This window comes from Condylura cristata, unplaced genomic scaffold (assembly GCF_000260355.1).
Source record: "Condylura cristata isolate star-nosed mole 26May11 unplaced genomic scaffold, ConCri1.0 scaffold00020, whole genome shotgun sequence".
In the NCBI taxonomy this organism is placed as follows: domain Eukaryota; kingdom Metazoa; phylum Chordata; class Mammalia; order Eulipotyphla; family Talpidae; genus Condylura; species Condylura cristata.
The window spans coordinates 26,844,565-26,856,009 of NW_004567121.1; the positions used below are offsets into that span (position 1 = coordinate 26,844,565).

The following is an 11,445-nucleotide window of genomic DNA, read 5'->3' on the forward strand; positions in this document are numbered from 1 at the left end:
CAGGAGGCTGCTGCAGGCATCAGGAGACAGCCATGGTGCTTTGGACAAAAGTGAGAGAGGGGTCAGCTGACACACTGGACTGGGCTGAAAATAGAGGATTCCAGGATGGCATTAAGGTTTCTGACCTGAGCACATGGAGGGCGGCGGACCGGGTTTCGATCTGGGAGGGCCAGGAAAACTGGAAGGACTGCTGAAAGAGAAGGTTTGGGGTGGGGGTGATGAGCAGGAGCTCAATGCCAGAGTAATGACACTTGAGATGCTGACCAGATGGAGAGGAGAGGTCTGGTGACATGGGGCACACACACTTGGAGTCAAGTGAGTGACTTGGGCATCATCCTCGATCTGTTGTGTATTTTTTAAAAAGTGTTTTAAATAGAAAATTCCAAACACATATACAAGCAGAGGAGTACAATGATCCCCAGATGAAGCAGCCAATGCTTTATGCTGTTTCTGGTTGGTATTTAAGTCCTTGAGACTGGATGGCAGTGTAGAAAGGTGAGGAAGAGGGTGACCACATTGCGGACAACTCCATCATTAAAAGGTTGGAGGAGGAACCACCAAAACAGACTGAAAAGAAGCAGCGGATGAAGTAAGGAGGCACCCCAGATTCTATATTCTGGAGCACCTGGAAGCCAAGTGAAGAAACAAACCATCCCCAGCTCACAATTAACTACAGTGCGCGTGCTTGGAAGAAAAAGAAGAATACAGTGAGTGTATATACCATGAAACTAGCCTAGTTGGGGGCTCAGGCAAGGGCTCTTCAAGGTGGTGACATTCAAGAAGCAGCTGTCCCTCACCCTCTCTGTGTCCACCCAAAGTCCACCCTCCTGCTTGCACCCTGACCACCAGCTTCTTTCTGAAAGACGGTGTTAATTGAAACTACTTCCAGCCACTAGGGGGCGCTGGTGACCTAAGGTTGAGAAAGAGCTTGGTCCTCAGGAAGCTTGTACTCCAGCTGGAGAGACCGGTGAGTATTCCAAGGCTCATTGTTGCGACTGCCTAGGGCCAGGCAGGAAGGCTCACCAGAGTTAACACAAGAATGGACTAGAAGTTAGAGCCCTCTGGTTTCCTCTCACCCCCTTACCACCCTTCAGCAGTGTTAACTGAAGTGTTAATTCTTGGCCATAATCTTGAGCTGCAGATCTTGCTGGGACTGTGTAGCCTGGTGGATATCCTGACCTCAGTGCTGAGCTTTGCTCTCTTCAGCCTCAGACCCCTGAAGGCCCTTTCTCATCTGCTCTGCCGTCCTTTGCTCTGGACACTGGTAAACTCAGGACTCACGTTGGAGCAGTTGGTTCTGAAAGCAGTACAGGACAGGTGGTAAAAGGCTGTGGGTAAATCAGTAACAAGAACTGTAGAATAGGAATCTGCAATCCAGTCAAAATGAGGGGGGATGTTAGGGCCTACTCTGTCCACCGGGGATTGCCATTTACCAGAACAGGGTGCAAAGTAAAGGCTGAAGGGACAGTCTTGCAGGACTACAAGCTCCATTCGTGTCACCCACCTTAAGCTGGTCTTCTGACTCCTGCCCCATCCTTTTCCATGCTCCTATCCACAGTGCAACTTGCCTTCCTCAAGCCTGGCGTTTCCAGAGGACCTTTGCAAGCATTCTCTCTCATTCAGCCATTTGAAAAATGGGCGCAAGCAATTTGTTTCGTTGCCGTGCTTTTCTTGCATAAATTTCCAAGCAAAGGCAATCCTTGGCATTCTCTGGTCAGTGCCCTTGGCTTCCTGAGGCCCAGACATGCAGGTCAGGCCCAAGGGCAGTCCACTAATCCTTCTGCTCCACTACCCTTTTCCTTTCCCTGCTTGCTTGCTCCCTCCCTGCCCGATGGGCACTTGCCCGCTTCTGGGAGCCTCCTCAGGCACTAGGGCTGCAGTTCCTGAGCGGTGGGCAGCGGAAGGGAAATCCTGGCACCCGCTGTGCATTGTTATTTGGTCTCCCGTTGTTGCTGCTGGTGAGAAGCCCCTTCCCTCCTTGGGCCTTGGCTTCCTCCAGCTGCTGAGCTTTCCCTCCTGGCTGCTACCTGTGAGGCTACTTTACCAAGCCCTGGGTTAAGTACACTGAGCCAGTTGGGGGGGTCTCAGCTCCTAGGCTCTCAGAGTTAGGGAAGCTTGAGCTGGACACAGAGCTTGGACGACTGATAGGCTCTGACCTGCTTGGGGCCCCCCAGAGACCCACCTCCCCACCCATTCCCACCCCCACCCCTGACGTGGGCAGCAAGGTAACCTTCGTGGGTGGCTTTGCTTCTCCCTGCCTCATTTTGTCTGCTGTGACCCAAGGACAAAGCTGAGGCCCTAGCCTCCGGGGACGTTTGGAGGTGGAAAGTCACCCCTACCCTGGGATTTGGGTTGGGCCTTGGGGGCTGGGAGGGCACAGAGGAAAGGCTGCTCTGCTCAGCAGGGGCCGGTGCTGCGTGGGTGGAGACTCGGCCTGGCCCTCGAAGACCCTTTGGTTCTTCCCTTCTCCACTGCTCCCGGCGCAGTGCGATCCCTTCACACACAACGCCCGCCCTCAAGCCTTGGCAGAGCTGCGCTCTCCCCGGCGACAGCTTGCCTAAATGCGCGCAAGCCTCACCTCCTCCGCGAAGCTTTCCCAGGTTTAACTCCATCACTTCCAACCACTCTATTTGGCAAATGCTCCAGCTTTTTCTTTTTTTAATGTGCAATGTGGCCTCATTGCTTGGGGTAATAATGTTGGGGGTAGGTGTCTATCTCCAGAGCCCTAATTCAGGACTTCCAGTGCATTCTGAAGGATGTGATGGATGGGTTTGTTGCCTCGCTCACCAACCACTCCCACTCTCCCAGGCTTCCCCGCCGGAGTTCATTTTTTTCCGCCTTCTCCCAAGTACTCTCCTCTTCACAGAGTGTCCCACAGTGGAGTACACACTCCGATCCCCACCCTCTTTTCATTCTACAGGTGCGGCAGGTGTGAGGGGCAGAGAGCATTGAACTCGCTAAGCTTTGCAAACTCCTGGCCCGGCCACCGACTTTGCTGTACGTCAACGCCTTATCCTGGACCTTAGTTAAATCGAGGCAAAATGAGATAACGCTCAGGAAGGTCCTGCAGGTTCTGAGGTAAGAATCACCTGCTGACAAGCTGGTCAGTGTCTTCCTCCGTGACCAGTCAACTGTGACCCCAGAGAGGTGGCACCGCTGCGCTCTCCTCCAGCTGTGCCAGCATGTGAGTGACAAGACCGTAGTGAGTTCTGCCGTGCAGGGCCCCACCAGGGAGGGAGGGAGGATGGGGTTTGATCCTGTCTCTTTATTCAGCCCGAGACACTGCTTCCTCTAGGCCTCAGTTTGCTCACCTGGAAAACAGGAGTAAAAGTGGATGGAAGGCGAGGACGAAACTTGTCCCCGAGTCTGTAGAAAAATAAATGATAATGAGGGCTTGGCAGCAGATTTTGCTCGCCAATTCTGACCCCACCTCCTCCACAGAGGGGTTTTGGCTGGCGTCCTCCGAGTTTTTCCGGATGAGGTACTGCCCACCCCGCCCCACGGTCTATCTGCTGAGCCGGAGCTAGTATTAGGTCCACACCTGTTATTGCCTCCGCGTGGCACGAAGTGACAGGGTGGCGCGATGTTCCTGGAGAAAAGGTTGGTCGTGAGGCTGGTCTAGGGGAGCCGGTCTTGGGGAGTTGGGCTTGGGGAGCTGGGCTTGGGGAGCTGGGCTTGGAGCCGGTGGGCGGGGCTTGGGGCGGGGCCGGTCGACGAGGGTGGGGCTATGGAGATGAAGCATTCTCTGGAACTCGGCGGGGGGCGCAAAGGGCTCCCCAGTAACCAGCTCGTTCTGGCGCTGGGATCTGGGGCTCTGGCTATGGGGGTGGGAATCCGGGGCGGGGCTTAGTCCTGGGGGAGAGACCCGGGAACCTGGAGGTGGGGCTTGGGGAGCTCGCCCCACGCGGGGCGGGGCTCCAGCCGCCGCGGGATCTGCAGTTCGGACTCCCCGCGCCACAGTCGCCGCAGTCCCCTCCACTCTGGTGGCCCCGCGGCCCTGCGGGGATTCCCGGGACCAGCTGGCCACACTGTCTTGGCGCGGGGCCCGCCCCGCCTCTCTCTCCCTCGGTGGGGCCTAGACGGCCCGAGCCGCGGGGACATGGAGCCCTCTCCAGCCACCCGGGGCTCGGAGACCACTCGGCTGGTGAGCCCCCGGGACCGCGGCGGCGCCGGTGGCGGCCTGCGTCTGAAGAGGTAGGACAGACTTGGGCCAGCCCTCGGCCGGGGGCACCACCTTCCTGCCATCGGTCCACTTCGTTCTCCCCCATGGAGCGACCCTGGCTCCAAGCCCCAAGCATTCCGCGACTTCTTCGGCTTCCCGGAGTCCGGCTCCGTCCCCGGTCGCCGCCCGTAACCCGGCAGCCCCACCCCGGACGCTCGGTAGCCCGCTGCGCCTCCCGCCAGCAGCCCCGGTCCTCCCGGTCCTGCGAACGGGCTCCCGGGCTCGCCCTCACCCTCCGGCCCTCCGCCCCCGCCGCGTCTGACTTCCCGGAGAGCGACTGCCCCTCCGTCGGGCCGGAGTCGGCGCCAGGTGCCCCGATGTCCGCCTTGCTTCGGGCCGGGCGATGGGAGCATCTCGCCACCCCGGTTTCCAAGCCCACCTGCAGGCCCCCGGCCCTTCCCTCCGCGCGCCCGGGCTCGGGGCGCCCCTTCCAGCGGCGGCCAGGTGTGGGGACCGCGGTGGGAGATGGACTCGGTTCCGCGGCGCGTTTCCTGGCCCCTCGCGGGCGGGCAGCCGCCGGGAAGCGAGGGGGCGGCGAGGAAGGAGCAGGTGCGGTCTGGGCGGCAGGGGGTATTCCCGGCTCCGCACAGACGGGGCCGGGGGCGGCGAGGTGTGAAATGAGGCGCGCGAGCGGCCGGGACAGAGGGCCGGGGGCGGCGGGAGAACCGCCTCCGCGTCCCGCCGGCCTCCCGCGCCCGCAATCCGCTACCTCCGTCCTCCTGGTCCCTCCAAGCGGCCGCGCCAGGCCCTTCCCAGCCACCCCAGCTGGCCATTTTGTCTGTGGACTGACCGTCCGTTTGTCTCCGGAATTGGACGGGATCTCAGGCTTTTTCTCTTTCCTCATCTCTCCCAATCTTTTCGTTTCCCTCCCGGCCCCTCTTCCTTTGTCTCTGAGGTGGTACCTCTCGGTGTTTCTGGCTCTTTCCTTGGATGGGGACCTTAAACTGGGCTGTAAACCTGGGTGAGTGGGTGGGTGGGGGAGAGGGGGAGCAGAAGAAAGGGAGACACCCGGCGGGACCCCTGCTGAGGGGATGCAGACAGGGGCAGCTGTGGGGGCTCCAGCCGGCCCTGGCGTCTCCACAGAGTCTGCTGACTGCTCCAGGCCAGTCTCCCTTCTGCCTGCTCCATATTTGTTGCTTGTTGGGGATTCAGAGGGGTAGGGAGAGGAAACTGCCTTTCCTTCTCTGCTATAGCATATCCCCCCCCCCCCATCATACACACATCCACACCCACTCACACACCAACAATGAGGCTGCTTTAGTGCCCGATTCATGCAGAACAAAAGGGAGCAGCCTGTTGATGGGTGGCCGCTTGGGTGGCTGGCTCCCGTTCCTGCCAGGCCCACTGCCCCAAAGCCACCCGCCTCCGGTCTTGAGACCCACGGCTCTGTCTCCCAGCTCATCATCCTTCTCATATGACCATTAGTCACCAAATCCTGCAGTATTTTCTCAAAGAGGCGCTCCCCTACCTACCTGCCCTTCCTTTAAAATTCTGCACAGGAAGCCTCTGGCCTGATCTGATCTGGACCCTCCACCTCCGTGCCCCTCTTCCTCCCAGACTAGTCCATCAGCAAGGTCACGTGCACACCAACCAGTGTCTCTCCCTTTGCATTCCTCTGAACCCATCATTTCCCTCGCAGCACCCCCCTCCCCTGTTTCTCACACCTAAGCGCCAAACCTCATATCTTGTCTTTCATGTGTCTGGGGCCCCCTTCACCCCTGGGCCTTGTCCCCTCCGTGAAGTTCTCACCCCCTTTAGAATTGGTCATTGTTTTCCCTGTGCCATGAAGTCCTCTGTGCTGGTAACCCTCCTGGCACCCGTCTCTTCTTGCATATTAAAGTTGGCTGTCTCACATTTCTCTTGCCTACCAGACTGGGCTTCAATGTGTGCATGGTTCCTGGTGCACCTTCTGGAAAGCCCCCCTCAGATCCCCATCTCCTCAGGAAACACACCCAGCATCATCCACACCCAGATCCTAAGTGTTGGGAGGGCGATTGAGATTAAGAAATTAACCTGCCTATCCACTCTTGCATTTTCCCTCCAAGTACCAAATGTACCCCCCTGCCACACACCCACACACCTCAGCTGGCCCCACCTTCAGCCAGAAAGCCCCAGGTCCCCTCTACTTCCCATGTGGCCACATTTCTAGCTGGAGCTGTCATTTCCGGTTGGGTGCCCTTGCCGCTGGCTGGCATTGTGTTTGGGTCCTTTATTGTGTGCATGGTTCACTCCCTGCTGGGGTTCAGCTTGGGTGGGCGAGGCAGTCATGGAGTGCAGTATTGGGCCTAAAACTGCGTCCGCTTGAGCTCAGGCTCTGGCATCCTCCTCCTTCATGTGCTGGGGGAGGCTGTGGCCCTGGGCAGGTCAGGCGGCCTCTGCTGGCCGTGTAGTCAGACAGGCTACCCCAGGGCTCCAGGGGACTCCAGGCCGGTGCTCCCCACCCTGCCGTGCCCAGACACAGCAGTCTGGACTCCGTCCTCCCCATGACAACCCCAGTTCCGGGATCTGGCCCTTAGTCCGCTGGTCAAGAACTCCCGCTCTGTGGGTGCCAGCCAGCATTCCTCCCCTGCCTTAAAGGCCACGTGTCAGCGGCACGAGTGGAGAGAGATGACAGGCCTGGGCGCAGAGGACAGGAAGGTGGGCCTGGGGGGACACTGAGGCCCTCGTGTTCTCGAGTCCAGCCCCGCACATCACGCCACCCTTCTTGCCTTCGTTGGTGTGTTCATGCCTTTAGCGAAATCCTCCCGGTCTTCCAAGGCCCTTTCCACAGTTCCCCTTTCGGTGGTTTCCCCGTTTCCTCGGAACCACCCTGAGCCCTGACGGCACTTTGTTTTAATGGCTCCAGGAGCAGCCCCTCCGCCACACATCCCAGTGAGCAGGGACAGCTCTGTCTTGTCACCCAGATCAGAAAGGGTCCCGCTCTCCGCGAACGCCCTGGAAATGGGGCCTGCCACACCAGTTGATGCCGTCAGCTCTGCCCCACTGGCTGTGTGCGGCCATCGTAAGGCCTCCCCACCTGCGCCTCAGACTTCCAGTTCCTTTAATGAAATGCTGTTCCAGGCCACCTCTCCGGTGCTTCCCAGCTGTGAATTCCATGAAAGGGAAAGGGCGGTGGGACACAAGCTGCACCTTGGCCCCCATCTCCCCGTGGACCTCCCCCATGGCTCTGGGAAGTAGTGGGAGCTGGGCCCTGACCCACGGAGGCCTGGCCGAGAGGAGCAGGCCAGCCGTGGCCAGGTCCAGCTTGAGCTGTGCTGCCCACCTTAGTCTCTTCACAGAACCCTCCGAGGCCGTCTCTGAGGAGCCCAAGCCTGTGGAGGTGCCCTTCCACCTCTGCCACCGGGACCCCCTGCCGCAGCCAGGCCTCACCCCCGAGAGGCTGCAGGCACAGAGGCAGCTGTGTGCCGCCTGTGCCGTGTGCTGCGTCTTCATGGCCGGGGAGGTGGTAGGTAAGTTGGGAGCAGTTCCTCCTCCAGCACCTCTGAGCCACTGTCCACACGCAGCCCAGGGAGGTTGGGGTGGCGTTTGGGGGAAGCTGGGGCGGGGGGGTTGGGCACCCAGGACTCAGAAGTAGGAGAGGGCTGCAGACAGCCAAGGGGAGCTCAGAGCCAGGCCAGAAGACCAGGGCACCTGGCCTTTTCAATGTCTGGTTTTCCTGTTTTCACAATAAGTCATTGTAGAAAAACTAGAAAATGTGATGACTGACTGAGAAGAAAATAAAAACTACCTGGTGGGAAAAAATGTCCCATCTCTGGAAAAAACCATAGTTCATGTTTCGGCGTGTGTCCCCCGTTTGTTTTCGCTACCCCCACCCCACGCCCCCAGCCCCACCCCGCCATGCTTGCACACTGCATGGTGTTTTGTAAGTGCACCCAGACCCGTTGTCTGCCCTTGCAGGTGGTTACCTGGCGCACAGCCTGGCCATTATGACCGACGCGGCCCACCTGCTGGCTGACGTGGGCAGCATGATGGGCAGCCTCTTCTCCCTCTGGCTCTCCACCCGGCCAGCCACCCGCACCATGACCTTTGGCTGGCACCGCTCAGGTACGGCCCCTGCCTCCCCTGGGACGTTCCTGTCTGGCCAGAGGATGCCCAGGGTCCCAGGCAGGTGTCTGACGGCTTGTCTCCCCCTGCAGAGACTCTGGGGGCTCTGGCCTCTGTGGTCTCCCTCTGGATGGTCACTGGCATCCTCCTGTACCTGGCCTTCATTCGCCTGCTGCACAGCGACTACCACATCGAGGGGGGGGCCATGCTGCTGACCGCCAGCATTGCAGTCTGTGCCAACCTGCTGTACGTGCCAGTATGGGGCAGGCATCGTGGGGCTCAGGACAGGGGCGTTCTGCGAGATGGGAGAGCGTGCACCCCGGTTCCCCGGCAGACGTGCAGTGTGCACCGCTGTTGTCAACTGTCTGCCTCGGGAGCTCCCGACAAGGGCCTGGGCTGAGACAAGGGGCAGGAGGGCCCGGCTGTCTACAGCCACTCTGGTGGCAGGGCCAGGGATCTGTCTCTTCAGTAGTGCCTCAACCCACCCCACGAGCTAGACACTTTGGCGCTGAGTTTACAATTTGTGGGATTGATCCTGAGAGGTGCCAGGAGACTGGCCCAGGCCCGTGGCTAATTAAGCAGGAGGGCCAGTGATCGGAACCCAGGTCTCCAGCGCCAAGCCCAGTCTTCTTTCCTCGGGCCGCACTCCTGGTCTCACTTGCGCAGTGTGGTCTTAGCAGGACGGGGGTACAAGGAAGTAGGTTGAGTCAGGGCTCTTGGGGAGGGGGGAGGGGGCCAGAAGGAGGCCCTGCTGACTGCCGCTTCACCCTCAGAATGGCCTTTGTGCTGCACCAGGCCGGCCCCCCCCACAGCCATGGGTCCCATGGGGCAGAGTATGCACCGCTGGAGGAGGGGTCCGGGGAGTCCCTGCCCCTGGGGAACACCAGCGTCCGGGCAGCCTTTGTGCATGTGCTGGGGGACCTCCTGCAGAGTCTTGGGGTGCTGGCTGCCTCCATTCTCATCTACTTCAAGGTACTGTCTTGTCCCGTCTGTGCAGGCCCACCCCAGCCCTCCTCCCCAGTTGCGTCCCAGCCCCTTCCCGACCCGAAGCCTCCCTCCCCAACCCCCTCCTTAGGGTTCCTGGTCCCTTTCCTGCAACTACAGTCCCGAGCTCCAGATGCCCCGAGAACTTCCTTGGAAAGCTCCCTGGTTTCTGGGCTTAGGGGTTCTTCTCTGCAGCCTCAGTACAAGGCAGCCGACCCCATCAGCACCTTCCTCTTCTCCATCTGTGCCCTTGGATCGTCAGCTCCCACCCTGAGAGATGTTCTACGCGTCCTCATGGAAGGTGAGTCAGACACCACTGCCCCCGAACCCTGGGGCCTCTTTGATCCCACTCCATTGCTGGGTCCCCTTCTTTTGTCTGCAAGGAACATGGGGAGGAGGCCTGGGGCCTTCAGGCCTAGGCTGGTAGGAAAACTCAAGTACAGGGTGACTGGGGGGGGGCCAACAGGATGAGCAGGTTGGGGGGAGAGTCGGGGGGGCTTCCCCGGGCAGGAAGTACAGGCAATAAAGCATGTGGGTGCTATTTGCAGGTACCCCCCGAAATGTGGGGTTTGAGCCAGTGCGGGATACGCTGTTGTCAGTGCCGGGAGTCCGGGCAACTCACGAGCTGCACCTGTGGTCACTGACGCTCACGTACCACATTGCCTCCGCGCACCTGGCTGTCGGTGAGTCACCCCGCGAGCTCTTCGGCTTCTCCCCGGCCTCTCACCCCCATGCAAATACAGGGAGGTAGCTGGTTACTGGGCTTCTTTCGGTCCCTCTTTCCTTCTTGGCCTCTATCTCCGTCTCTCATACACGCACACGCGTGCTGGAGAGGAGCCCTGGAAAGGGGCCTCACCCCTCTGAAGTGGTACGGGGAGCCAGCAACCCTTTAAGAGATCAGCAGTGCCCACAGGCCAGCAAGGCACAGCCAGGTAACTCGCAGCAGCTCCGCTCAGTGGGAAATCATGTAGCTATTAAAAACGATGATTATGAAGACTGTGTGGCAACTAGGAAAAATGTTTATGGTATAAAGCTAAGAGAAAAAAGCGGGATGCAAAATTATATCTACATTATGATTCAACTATCAAAAATATATATGGTGACTCACAAAGCTGACAAAGGATTTTTGAGTTTCTTCCAGATGCAAGAAGCAATCAGAGAGATGCAATTTGGATGCCAAAAATATTATAGTCTGTGGGATAGCTGATGGTGACTCTGGATGGGACAATGGGCAGAATATTTAACATCTGGGTTTTCCTGGAAAATTAGGAGGTTGGGCTGCTGAGACACGGGCCGCGCAGACAGGAGGGAACAGCACAAACGGGAACCGTGCTGTGTGCTGGCACGGTCCACTGGGGGAGTCTCCCGAGCACCTTCTTTGACTTTCCCCCTGCTCATACAATACAGGCGGAGGAGACCCTCTGTTCCCTGCCCCCCTCCGCCTGGCTTTAAAGCTGTGCAGGCCCTTGGTAGCCCTTCCCAGCCCTTATCTCAGCCCCTGCCTGGCTCTCAACTCCCCTGGGACGCTGCTGCCTCTTATCACTCTCCCACAGACCCCACGGCTGACCCCGAAGCTGTCCTGGCTGAAGCCACATCCCGGCTGCACTCTCGGTTCGGATTCTCCAGCTGCACCCTGCAGGTTGAGCAGTACCAGCCGGAGATGGCCCAGTGCCTGCGCTGCCAGGAGCCCCCCCAAGCCTGAGCCTGGGTCCCACCCACCCCACCCCACTGCCAGGGCCAGGCTCTGCCTGGACTCCCGCCTGCCTCCCTGCTCACAGAGAAGGGGCAGAGCCGGGCTCAAACCCTTCCTCTCTCCTTCCTACCTGCAACTCCCAGCCCCCAGCCCTCACAGGCAAGACCAAAGTGTGTCAGGGACTCAGGCTGAACAGGTGTGGCCAGTTCCAGAGCAGGGGATCCTGAGCCTCGATGCAGTGGGGGTGGGAGGGGTCGCCTTTCCCCACGGCCCAGAAGCCGCTAGTGTCCTTTCCGTGCAGTTCATCTGTCCGTGTGGCAGGCTGGCTGGCTGGGGGCATCTGCCTGTCGTGTGCTGTGGGTGTGCCTACGCCCGGGGAGGTCGCGGGGCGCCTCCCCACCGGCCCTTGCGCTGTCTATGCAGGAGCCCCAAAGCTCGCACCTTGTCTGTGTGTTCTAGCCCTGTGGTTTCGTCTGTGTGTGTTTCTTGGTGCTGTGGCCTG

General features: G+C 59.6%; 1 protein-coding gene across 1 annotated transcript; it reads left to right on the forward strand.

The window, feature by feature from the left end:
- Positions 1 to 3,964: 3,964 nt before the first annotated feature.
- Positions 3,965 to 10,952, forward strand: SLC30A3 (solute carrier family 30 (zinc transporter), member 3). The gene is made up of 8 exons (XM_004686361.1): positions 3,965 to 4,194; positions 7,490 to 7,671; positions 8,120 to 8,266; positions 8,359 to 8,512; positions 9,040 to 9,238; positions 9,446 to 9,551; positions 9,799 to 9,933; positions 10,804 to 10,952. The coding sequence occupies exons 1-8, from the start codon at positions 4,100 to 4,102 to the stop codon at positions 10,950 to 10,952; spliced, it is 1,167 nt and encodes a 388-aa protein (XP_004686418.1). The 5' UTR covers positions 3,965 to 4,099.
- Positions 10,953 to 11,445: the final 493 nt, after the last annotated feature.